The 13,012-nt window shown below is 39.7% G+C and overlaps 1 protein-coding gene across 1 annotated transcript; it reads right to left on the reverse strand.

Moving 5' to 3' along the window:
• Positions 1-1,566: 1,566 nt before the first annotated feature.
• Positions 1,567-3,834, reverse strand: LOC113296659 (adenosylhomocysteinase). The gene is made up of 2 exons (XM_026544965.1): positions 3,018-3,834; positions 1,567-2,638 (listed from the first exon to the last, which is right to left on the reverse strand). The coding sequence occupies exons 1-2, from the start codon at positions 3,726-3,728 to the stop codon at positions 1,892-1,894; spliced, it is 1,458 nt and encodes a 485-aa protein (XP_026400750.1). The 5' UTR covers positions 3,729-3,834; the 3' UTR covers positions 1,567-1,891.
• Between the last annotated feature and the right edge of the window lie 9,178 nt (positions 3,835-13,012).

A 13,012-nucleotide genomic window follows, 5' to 3' on the forward strand; every position in this document is an offset into this window, starting at 1 on the left:
AGGTAAAGATAAACTTGGTCGAAGCGAAAAGCTTACCAACACATATTTCGAGATATAGATAGGCGAGGTATACTCGGCTCGAAATACCAACTGTGTATAATCAAAGTCTATATATAGGATACGACTTTTTGTCTCAAGAAGTAGGAGATAGAATAGATAGACTTTTGAGTGATAGATAAGTTCAAGTCTTCACATACCTTTTTGTCGAGAAGTTCCAACGGTTCCTTGAGTAGTTCTTCTTCTTGTATGATGAATCGCCATGAAGTCCTTGAGCTCAACCACACTTTCTATCCTAGTCCGAGACTTAGCTATAGTAGACTAGAAATCAAGACTTATAGTTTTGATCACTAACATTGACAAACATGCTTGAGATAGCAACGCATGCGAGTTCGACCGTGCAATGCTCTAACAAAAACGACTTTTGTCTCAAAGATAGGAGATAGAGTAGATAGAATTTTGAGTGATAGATAAGTTCAAGTCTCCACATACCTTTTAGTCGATGAAGTTCCACCAGTTCCTTGAGTAGTTCTTCGTCTTGTAAGATGATTGCCATGGAGTTCTTGAGCTCAACTACACTTTCTATCCTAGTCCGAGACTTAGCTATAGTAGACTAGAAGTCAAGACTTATAGTTTTGATCACTAACATTGACAAACATGCTTGAGATAGCAACGCATGCGAGTTCGACCGAGCACTGCTCTAACACAACTCACTCAACAAACCAACAAATTTGTTGGTTCGTACATCCATTTTTCATGTTTGTTGAGTCCATAATAACTGCTCTTAGTAGTCATGCTTTTCTTTGTTGCAATTGTAGACTAACTAAACTTTGTTGGCACTCAAGTTAGAAAAACCTGGGCATATCTCTGTTTGTCTTAGTTTCATTTGAGTGTTTCATACTTTTCTTCTGCCAATTGCCTCTTTTTTGATGGAAAATTCGAGTGTTCTGCATGGGGTGACATGCCATTTAGAAGATGTTTTGATGAAGTAATTTTCTAACCTAAACAAATAAGTTAAAAATAGCTTGTCCGCCAATTGACCTCTCTTTTGATGGCATACTACTTAGAGGGTGTCTGAATTCACCTCAAGAAGTAGTTGTTCGATCTAAGTTTAGAAGTTGAAAATTAGATTATTAACAAAATCCGAGAATAGGTTCTGAAAGTTAAAATTTTTAACTTGTTATGATTCAACAAAATTTGAGAATCCAACAAAATTTGAGTTAAATTTTCCAAGTTGAATCTTTAACTTGTTATGATTCCTACGCAGCAAACTTGTTTTGCTAAAAGTTAAGTTTTTAACTTGTTGTGATTCTTACGAGGCAAAACAAGTTTGCTTCAAACTTCTGAGAATGATTTTTACTTTGTTTGTCAGTATTTCTTCCATAGCCCAAAAACAAGTGATAATTTTCTAGCCGTTGTAGAACGAATGCCTTTAACCGCGATGGGTTTAAGAAGTTCAGCAATACCTCTTGTTGGAGGAACTTGTCAGACCAAAAGGTCCAAAACCTTATACAAAAGACTCAAACTTAGTAAAAACAATCACCAACATTACATGGAGAATCAAGTAACTAAATTATTAAGAAAGGAAGTTCTTTTTTTCATTTATATAATTAATAAAAATTGATGATGATAGTGGAAGAAATTAGAACAGATGCAAACATATCCAAACTCCCAACAGTTTTGAATATCAAAATTTGCATCACCAATTACAAAACAAATTCATAATATTTTTTCCCAATAGCAAACGCAACACAAACCTAATCCAACCCCTTATTCAAATCGCCCACCAACCCCATACCCCAACATCCACTAAACAACACAAGAAAAAAGAAAAAAATCTAACATCCGCTTCGGGAGTTCAATTTTCTCATCCAACATCACTTTCTTTCTCTGCTCAGTACCTGTAGTGAGCAGGCTTGTATGGACCATCAACAGGGACACTAATGTAGTCAGCTTGGTCTTTTGAAAGCCTGGTAAGGTTAGCACCAAGCTTTCCGAGATGAAGCAATGCAACCTTCTCATCAAGATGTTTTGGCAAAACATAGACTTTCTTCTCATATTTACCAGAGGTCTTCTCATTCCACAATTCAAGCTGTGCAATAACTTGATTGGTGAATGAACAAGACATGACGAAACTAGGATGACCAGTTGCACAACCCAAGTTCATCAATCTACCCTCAGCTAGCACAATGATACCAGTCTTAGTTTCAGGGAACACCCACCTATCTGTTTGTGGTTTGATGGTGATTCTCTTAACACCTGGGTATGTTTCTAATCCATTCATGTCGATTTCATTATCGAAATGACCAATGTTGCACACAATAGCATTGTTCTTCATCTTTTTCATGTCTGAAACCATAATGATATCTTTGTTACCTGTGGTGGTAACGAAAATGTCAGCTTCTGAGATAGCATCTTCCAAGGTCAAGACTTGAAGACCTTCCATCAAAGCTTGAAGTGCACAGATTGGATCAATTTCAGTCACAATTACACGAGCTCCGGCTTGTTTAAGAGCTGAGGCACAACCCTTTCCGACATCTCCGTAACCACAAACAACAGCAACCTTTCCAGCAATCATAACATCAGTAGCCCTCATCAAACCATCGGGAAGTGAGTGACGGCATCCGTAGAGGTTGTCAAACTGCTCATAAACAGAAATCAAGATCAAAAACAGAACACTTGACATAAACTCGAACACATAACATTCCAATTATGGATAAAAAAACATTTTCATTAGTACAAACAAAGACAACCCATGATTCAGAGAATACTAAATTGGGATTAAATCCGAATTTTAATCATTAAAATAACAGAAAAACATAGATCGGAATCCAAATCTGAATAAAATATCTAATAACAGAGCAAAAAAGTGTGTTTTTAACAGCAAATCCTGAACTGTAAAGCAAATTAACAGGCAAACCCAAGATTCAAACAAATAATTAACCTCAAGATTTAGATCTAAACAAACAAAATTGAGCAATTAAAGAAAAGAATGAGATCTGATGAGATAGAGATTATACCTTGCTCTTGGTAACAGAGTCATTCACATTGATGGCAGGGAACAACAAAGTTCCGGTTTGCTCCATTTGGTACAATCTCTTAACACCAGTAGTAGTCTCCTCAGAAACACCAACAATTCTATTCTTCATCTGGGTATACTTCTTAGGGTTCTCCTTCAATCCATCCTTAATAATGGTAAGCACAATCTGAAACTCAGGGTTATCAGTAGAAGTAGGATCTGGGAATTTCCCAGTTTTCTCATACTCTTCTTCAGCTTTAACACCTTCATGAATCAACAATGTAACATCACCACCATCATCAACAATCAAATCAGGACCTCCATCAGGACCCCAATCAAGAGATCTCTCAGTACACCACCAGTATTCTTGCAAAGTCTCTCCTTTCCATGCGAAAACAGCAGCTGAATCACGAGCAATAACAGCAGCAGCGTGATCTTGTGTTGAGAAAATGTTACATGAACACCAACGAACTTCAGCACCAAGTGCGGTCAAAGTCTCAATCAGAACGGCAGTTTGAATTGTCATGTGGAGTGAACCGGTAATTCTTGCTCCTTTGAATGGTTGTGATGGTCCGAATTCAGTTCTGCAAGACATCAATCCAGGCATTTCAACTTCGGCTAATTCGATTTCGAGTCTGCCGAAATCGGCCTGGGACATGTCTTTAACTTTGTATTCACGACCTGTTGAGGTTTTCTCCACAACTAACGCCATTGCTACAAAGATCTGAAGAACAACGAAGAAACTAAATGAGTAATGGAAATTCTTTTCTTTCTCTGTAAAACGGAGAGAAAGAGATAGAAAATGGTACAAGAGAAGAGTGAGGAAAAGTGGAGATATAAATAGGTTTTACTGTGATGATGTGAACGGCTGAGATTTAACCTTGTAGGTGTAAAGATTTCTAAAAGACAAGAATACCCTTTTTTTGCTTTTTGCGGTGGATCTGATAAATCGCGGTGGCCTGTTGAACCGGGTCTGTGGGGACCGATTATCATGTTTTTTTTTTGGTTTTTACTGTTTTCACTGAAAATTACTGTTTACGTTAGTTGGACAAAGATTTTGTTTATAGTCCTGGCAATTTGGAAGGGTGATTTAGTCAAATGATTAAAAATACTAATCTAGTGTTTGAGGTTTGAATGAGGTTTGAAGAGTGGAGGCGGTGAGTGTGGTGAGATTTGGAGGTACAATTATATTAGTCATCGAGTTGAGATGTGTTGAAATGTGAATCATAGCTTTCAGTATGAAAAAATAGTACACTTTATAATTTGTATAATCGACTTGCTGCCTTCTCGCATGAAAAAATAGTCCACTTTGAATCAAAGTTCTCAGTTGATCACTTATTGGCTTATGCTTTTTTTTTCTGAATTAATTATTTTTTTATTGTTAATGTTATGGGTGTGGCGGGAATGTTGAGCACGTTAGCGCTCGTTTTGGTTCGCATCTTGTTGTGCAATTAGCGGACACATAATGCAATATATCCTTTAGTTCCTAGATTCCAAAACTCTGGTTGTATAATGTATATATTTCTTGATGCTCCCTGTAGTGGCATAAAACCACACACCACATCTAACGAAGTAGAAGATGATTTAACACAATGTGAAGATACACAACAAATGTAGACACAAGGATATACGTGGTTCGGTATGATTACCTACGTCCACGGGGTGAAAGGATGAATGTTATTATTGCTCTTCTTTGATTACAAGTTGTTCTCTCCCTCTCAAGTGGTGAAGCTCTCACAACTCAAGTATGATGACTTGTTCCTCTCTCCTTTTTTAACCCGCCTCTCTCTCTCGACCTGCCCTTATATTTATAGGCCAAGGTCGACATACAACAGAATTACAATGTTGGTCACATTACATCAATTTAGTTGTTCCCTCTCGGACCTTCACTGCTCGCCCGACTTTCTGGTTTGACCGATAGTTCTTCACCCGAGGCCGAGTCTTAATCGTCTAGTTAACACAATGTCGCCCTTCTTTCTTCTCGCTCCTTTGTTTGACCATCTTCCTTCGTATGACCGAGTGCTTTCTGATTGTTCGCCCGACCTGTCAGAGGATAAGGGTCACGTCACATCCGACAACTATTGGGCCATCACGTCCGATCCACGTGATACCTCGCTCTTTCCGCCGTTTGGTTCTGTCTTGTGCTTCGCCGCTCTTTGTTCTTTGATGTATCACAGCTTAGGATCTTGCCACCTAGCCCTGTGGATTATCTACACCTACATTTATGCCCCTTCTTTCGCTCGTGTGCTTGGCACGAGGGAAAGAAAATCGCTCCACCTTCCCACGTCCTTGAGCCTACCGAGAATTCCGTCGTGCAGTCTCCCACTGATTCTCCCTTTATGACTTGTAACAGTTGTTGTCGGTTGAGGCGTTGCACCCTATAAATACCTACCTTCATGTTCTCTTTCCTTTGCTCGCCATTTTTCAGAGAAACCAAGTGTTGTTCTTCTTTTTTCTTTTCCTCCCACTTTACCGACACCATTAATTCCGGTGATTCTCTTATCTTCTCCGTCTTCGGCTTTGCTGTTTTTGTTGGTGAGGTTTGCGACAGTCGTGGTTAGTTCTTCCTTTTGCTTCTCTCTTCACCAACGTTCGTATCTCTCCTTTCGCTTTCTTCCATGGCTACTTCTTCTCCGTCAATGACTGAAAAAGGTGTGTGAGTGATACCTTCTCCGAGGGCGATGTTGTTTCTCTTGATTCCCTGTTTTGGCTTGAGAGTCCTTCCCATCACGATTATCGCGCTATAAATTCCCTTTTTCCTGATGATTCTCCCTCTTTTTCATGTAGGGCCGATAAAAGAGTCTCCAAAGACTTGTCTGATGATGAGTTTATTGAACAGTTGAAGAAAGAATTCGGTCTTCAAAACTATGAAGTGACCCTAGTCTCGGGCCAAACGGGTGTGTTGAAGAAGACCGCTGTCGATAAGCATGAGCAGTCGTCCGAGTCGGTCATCGTCACTCATGGGCAGTTGGAACTTGGCCTTCGCTTTCCTCTATACAACCCTGCCAGCGCTTTCTACTATGGGCAGTTGGAACTTGGCTGCTCTTCAGCAGGAGAAGGAACGATCTCGTGATCTGGAGATCAAACTTGCCGATGCGCAAGGTATATTGTGTACATAGTTGTGTTGATTGAGTTCTTCGTACCAATGTCCTGAGTTAATTATTTTTCTTTTAGCCGAAATATCTAGTATAGATCTAGACGCTTCTTCGGAGTATAGGCTTATGAAGAGAAAATGGGATATCGAGAAAGATCTTGTGGAGAATCTTCGACAACAAATTTCCAATAAGGATGGGAAGATAGACCGACATGAGGCCGAGATCCAACAACTTCAAGAGGAATTAGACAGATATCGCCTGTTTGAGTATGTCCCCGAGGAGATAGATAACTTACGGGCTCGCTTGGGCATGTTTCAAAGACTTGTTGGTGATAAAACGTTACTAGCCGATAATCTGGAGAGTCAAAATGGTTCCCTTAGGCTTCAAATTCGAGATCTTCATGAAGATCGGCGACGAATTTTGAGGGAAAAAACTGTGGTCAAACAGTCCAACCGAGATCTTCTTGAAAGGACCAAGGGTTTCAATAAGCTGTCCAGTGACTTAGAGTGGAACCAAGCCCAGTTATCGATGCTACAATTGTCCTATAATCGTCAGAGGGCCGAGTGGAGCAATCACAAGAAATATTTCCCTTCGAATGAATTCAATGAACAATATTATAATGAGTTAACTTTGAAGCTTTCTAAGGCCGAGGATGAGTTGTCCAAGTCCGTGGAGTCGTTAGAATCTGTGTTGTCAACCCTATTAGGTCTCTAGAGTGCATGCTGGGGTGGCCTGAAGACCGAGTTAATTTGTTGTTTTTACTCCGTGTTCTGCTATATTCCGTGTTTAACATGCTTATAATGTTTTGTTGCAGCCGAGCAGGGGCGTGCTAAGGATCTGGAGCGAGATAAGCACAACCTCGGGCAAGAGGTGGAGCAGTGGAAGAAGGCTGAAGGCGAGACGAAGGTTAAGCTCCAAGCCGCCGAGTCGAGGTCCAAGCAGCTTTCTCAGCAGATTATGGACGAGAGAAACACTCATCAGAGCAAGCTTGCTGAGGCGATCAAGGCCGGTGTAAACGAGTACGTCGCGCAAAAGCGTCGCGAGGTTTCTCAGAGGAAGGGAGGGGTCGGTGCTGTTCCACCCAGGAGTTGGTCACGCCTTTTGTAGTGTTGCGCCACTAATTTGCCCTTTGTTGCGGGTTGTAATTCGTTTGAACACTTATCCCATGCTTCTTTGAACAATTTTTTTAAATGGGGTGCTGCGTCGCCAAGCTTGTTTTTCCTTTTCTATTTTCCTTGAAAATTTCCGCCTTTTCCATTGTGTTGACAATTCTCTTGACAATTTCAGCCTTATCTTGTTGTTTATGTTATGCACCTGCATTTGATGTCACATGTATTGGTTATTAGTGCCTTTTCTATCGAACACACTCAACAAGGAGAGTCATCGGGCCCGATGCCATGTCCCAGCCGAGGTTTCTCATCACTATCTTTTAGATTCAGTGGAAGGGTTATAGTCCCCCTAGGTCCAGGCCCGATAATCCCGAGTGGTTATCGATCAACCAACTCGTGCAAGTGGTTACGGCCACCTGCGATGGGGGTAACCTTTCAGATGTAAGTAGGTTACCTAGCTGAGAAGAAATCGTATCTTAACAACCTTTGGTATCTGGCATCCAACCACCAATACCCTTAGGCTACCTCGGCACTTGCACACTGCCACTGCCCCGAGTATCGAATAGCCAGTCGACGGTAAGTCACCTCGGCACTTCCACACTGGATTTGCCCCGAGTACGAATGACCATTCGAGTGTAAGTAACCTCGGCACTTCCTCACTGGCTTTGTGATTAATGATTTAATGGGGGTTGTAGTAATGAGGTTCAAACTCTCGGACTTGTGAAGGATAATTTTTTTAGAAAATAAATATATATACAAATATTGACAAATTGGTAGAGAGTTACTGGGACTAAGGACTTGGCCAATTCTCATGCATATGGTACATTTTATTTATCCTTAACAATTATCGCTCAAAACATAAAATGTAAGGACTCTTATTTTGCCAATATAGATTGTCAGAATATTAGTTATAAATCGTAAGCATGGGACATCAAACATTTAAGCAAGCATGCCGCATCAAATAAAATGATAACTAATTAATCAAAATCATTTTTCAATTTTAAATCAATGCAAAAGTCATAAAAAGAATAAATTAAATTTACCAGAATGACGAAAATCGCCTCCTCCGTTGTCCCAATGTTGGGTTTAGCTCATCATGGTGAAATACCTCTCAAAATATTTTATTAAGTTCAATTGGTGTTTACAATAAAGAGAAGAAGAGAAAATGGTGTGAAACTGTAATATGCGACGTACAAAAGGCGTCCAGAATAAACGATAAAATCTAACTGTTGTTGTCGCTATGGTTCTAAGACCCACACCTACGACCCACGAGCCACTGTCGTTGTCACTGTTGAAGAACGACGGTTTCTGAGAGTCTGTTCTTCGTGTTCTTCATCTTCATCAGCAGCATAAAACAGCAGCAGAAAGCTTGTTGTTCATGGTGATTTCTTGCTCCTCAGTTCTCCTAAAGCCCCCAAACTCTCGACACCACCTCTGCTCAACCCCAACAACCTATTTATAGCCAACAGACCCATCGAATCTCGCTCATTCACTCCATATAATTCTCCATTACTCGGAAAATATTTTTTTTCCATTTTCTTCACTGTCAGCCGAGATATGATCTTCTCCATCCCCTCTGCCTGCGCATATGAGCTGTAATACTTCCATAGTTGCATAAACACTTAAGAAAATCAGATATCTTCCCCATTTAGTCCACAAAACTTCCCAAAAATTCCTCTCACAGAGAACTCGAGCGTATCTTCCCTGTTTAACTCTCGATTGAAAGTTAGCGATTCTAGCCAAATTTAACTCATTCCAACGCTCAGAATAATCTTGTTATACTCAATAGATATGACCCAATTAATTCCAGCCATTTAGTCTCTCCACAAATCCATCGAAAATCAATTTGAAAATCTGCCAGGGAGAGAATATATTTTCCCGCCAAAAATGAAATTTGAATTATGAAAAGAAAAGTGTCCTCCCCCTAATCCTGTACGGGTGTCCCTTTAGCAATTGGGGTGGAAATAGTAATTTTGGGGTGGAAATAGTAATTTTTCTGGGTTCCTCCGGTACATTTCTGGGACGCTTCCGGTGCATTTCTGAGGTGCCTCCGGTACATTATCCTGGGGTGTAAAACACTACTTTTCGAGCTCATTTCGCCGCAAAGGCTTATTTCTCTAAAAACATCTACAAAAACACAAAATAACATAATAAGTACTTAATCGAGTCTATCAATACAGAACATTGAGAACAAAATAGACACATAAATGCGTCTATCACTTTGCCCCGAGTACGAATGACCATTCGAGTGTAAGTCACCTCGGCACTTCCTCACTAGATTTGCCCCGAGTACGAATGACCATTGGTTGCTCATGTCATATTTCCTACCCCTCGCGGTTTTAAAGAAATGAATGAAAAGTATGTTTACCTGTTTCCCTCGAACCCCTCATGAGTAATAGAGTTTCAGATGTTGAGCGTTCTACGGTTTTAATTCGGGTTTTCCGTCTGGTTTGATTAATCGATAAGCTCCCTCGCCAGCTTTAGACACGATTGTGTATGGTCATCCCCATCTTGCCGCTAGTTTACCGCCCTTTTTTGTCACGTTCTCAATCGGCTAGATATTTCAATATTAACTGCCCTGGTTGAAACTCCCTTGGACGAACTCGTTTGTTGTATTCTCGTTGTAATCTCCTTTGGTAATTCTCCATTTTTTGCAACGCCATCTCCCTTGTTTCCTCCAAGTCATCGAGTTTGGCCAATATTAGATCTGCCAATAAGTTTCGCCTCCAGGCTTCAGTTCTTGTGGTAGGTATCATTGCTTCAGTTGGTAGTATCGCTTCGGTTCCATAAGTCAGCATGAAAGGTGATAGCCATGTTGCTTCCCTTCGAGTGGTTCGATAGGCCCATAAAACATTGTAGAGTTTTTCGCACCAATTACCGTATTCTCCATCTAATTTTTTCTTCATATTGTCGGCGATACTTTTGTTTGTGATCTCGGCCTGCCCATTACTTTGAGGGTATATGGGGGTAGCCTTGCTTTTTCTGATGTTGAAAGTTAGCGATTCTAGCCAAAGTTAACTCATTCCAACGCTCAGAATAATCTTGTTATACTCAATAGATATGACCCAATTAATTCCAGCCATTTAGTCTCTCCACAAATCCATCGAAAATCAATTTGAAAATCTGCCAGGGAGAGAATATATTTTCCCGACAAAAATGAAATTTGAATTATGAGAAGAAAAGTGTCCTCCCCCTAATCCTATACGCGTGTCCCTTTAGCAATTGGGGTGGAAATAGTAATTTTGGGGTGGAAATAGTAATTTTTCTGGGTTCCTCCAGTACATTTCTGGGACGCTTCCGGTGCATTTCTGAGGTGTCTCCGGTACATTATCCTGGGATGTAAAACACTACTTTCCGAGCTCATTTCGCCGCAAAAGCTTATTTCTCTAAAAACATCTACAAAAACACAAAATAACACAATAAGTACTTAATTGAGTCTATCAATACAGAACATTGAGAACAAAATAGACACATAAATGCGTCTATCAAATACCCCCAAACTTATTATTTGCTAGTCCTCAAGCAAATTTATTCTAGAAAGGAAAATCATTTGAACCCCTAGGTGGCCCTAGTGGCGGAGTGTTGTCTCGGAGGGTTTACCAGAGGTGTACCCACAAAACCTTAATACTCCAGACCCTAGCTATCTACAACGAACCTTGGAAGGCACTAACGAATCTTCTTGGTTGGCATACAATCATTGACTATAGGAGGAAGTACCCTGATGCGAAATTCCAATTGTTGTACACGAGTTTGCACTCAAGCATACTAAAATTCATATATAAGTGACAGAGCTCTACTCAGATAGTTGCACTATGGACATCATATTCGGAGTCAAGCTAATCATATGGATAGATCAAGAAGATGGATATAGAAAAACATAGATGGCTTTGATGTTTACTAAGTGAACGGCGTTTCCCATATCTGTCTGAAGGCCTCCGCCAAAATGAACCTATCCTAATGGATTGAGATACTAGTCTGACTAATATCAACACACTGGCATATACAAGGGTACCAGTGGTCGATAACCTAACTCTAGGTCAACACAACTGGCATATAGAAGGGTACCAGTGGTCGAATTTATTGAATTTATTCCTTTTGGTCAAATGGTCTGGTCTCAATTTTTTTTTTTTCAACTTTTTTTTTCTTCTTTTTTTTTTCTTTTTTTTTCATGGTATCTCAATCACTCTAATTCACCCTAGCATTGGTAACAACTTGAATCGTGGGCCCCACCTATCACTTAGAGAAACATGGTTTAAAAACAAAATAAAATAAAATAAAAATAGAAGTGAAAAGGACTCAACGAGATATGGTGAAACTATCAAGTTATTTCTAACACCTGAGCTCTGTGCTTTTATGAATAGACACTATAGATGTTTCCATCTAATCAGATTGGTTCCTCAACTCCTACAACCAAGATGCTTCCATCCACTTAGATTAGTTAGTGCAAACCTTAATATGCATAAATTTCTAGGCTCTGGAGTTTAATAATTGCAACTAAAAAGTTTCTCCCATACCCCCGAACTTAAATCTAGCATTGTCCTCAATGTTCTAAAGATGAAACTAAAAGCATGAACAAGGAGAAACTGTTACCATTTGAAGCGAAAGAGTTAAGGAAAGATATTACCGTGTTGCATGAGCATGGGATACCTCCCAAGAAGTGCTAAATTTAAAGTCTTCAGCCAGACTTAGGAAAGGATTAGTCAACTCGAACCATAAAGTAACAGTCGAAATAAATGTGGGTCTTCAAAACTAAATAGAGCTGACCAAAGGAAACTGCAATGAACCAAGAAAGTGGACAAGAATAGCATGCCCTTACCTAGTTTCCTGAAATCTATCCATAATTTCGGTTCAGGTTCAGGTTCTATGAAAGGGTCTAAATAGAATATTTTCATTGGCTGTGTTTCTTCATAGATGGGATCCGAATCACTAGGTCTTAGAGTCTGTAAAAACTCAAATACGAACTTAGAATCACGAAGTAATAACCTAAATAATTGCGGATCCTCTAAGTCAATCAGATATGACTTACATAGTTGACCACAGTGAAAGAGGTGGTCTTCCTTAAGAAAATGTGTCGACCCTAATATCCTAAAGTGATTAGGTTTAGTCTCAAAACTTAATAACCGACACATCTTAAAATCAAAAGTTCCCACAATTGGTTGAAAAGTTTTTGGTGGGAAAACAAAGTCAATCTTGGTATCATAGCCTGGGTTAACCACATCAACCAGAGGATGGGTTTCTAACAACTGAGCTTCTTTCTGGACATCATTAGGTTCAGGAAAACGTGTATGAAGATAATCTTGTAAGATGGTTGAGGCACAAATGTCAAGTCCTACAGGAGGGTACTTAAGAGTTAAAGCACACGGAGAATGATAATCACCCCCAAACTTAGAGTTTTCTATGTCTCTAGAAAGACTAGTCACAACTTCCCTAATTTCTAGGTCATCAGATTCCTGGAAATGGTCAATAGATTCTTCTAAGTTGGGTTCATCCTCACTCATTTCTACGAGTTTATCATCTTCTAAGACTAGTGTTTCTAAATCGCTAGATTCTAAAACAGTATTCTCAAGGTAGACTATTTCCTCTAAACCATCATCGGTTTCGTAATCATCGTCTAAAACGGGGGTATTTCTAGTCAAATCCTCGTCCTTTTGAATAGGTAAATAATTATTAAAATTATTTGGATTTGAACTAGAAATATCATTATAATCATCATCACCATCCTCCTCCTCATCATCATCACAATATAATTTTTGATATTCACGAATTCTCAAGCTTTGTTCCCAATTACATGG

The sequence above is a fragment of the Papaver somniferum genome, chromosome 7 (assembly GCF_003573695.1).
Source record: "Papaver somniferum cultivar HN1 chromosome 7, ASM357369v1, whole genome shotgun sequence".
Classification (NCBI taxonomy): domain Eukaryota; kingdom Viridiplantae; phylum Streptophyta; class Magnoliopsida; order Ranunculales; family Papaveraceae; genus Papaver; species Papaver somniferum.

What these genes read in the sequence shown, in the direction of transcription:
- LOC113296659 (XM_026544965.1), bottom strand. Translation starts at nt 3,728, where the DNA reads ATGGCGTTAGTTGTGGAGAAAACCTCAACAGGTCGTGAATACAAAGTT. An exon ending in ACTCTGTTACCAAGAGCAAG is followed by an intron (nt 2,639 to 3,017) that starts GTATAATCTCTA and finishes GTTTATGAGCAG; the next exon opens with TTTGACAACCTCTACGGATG.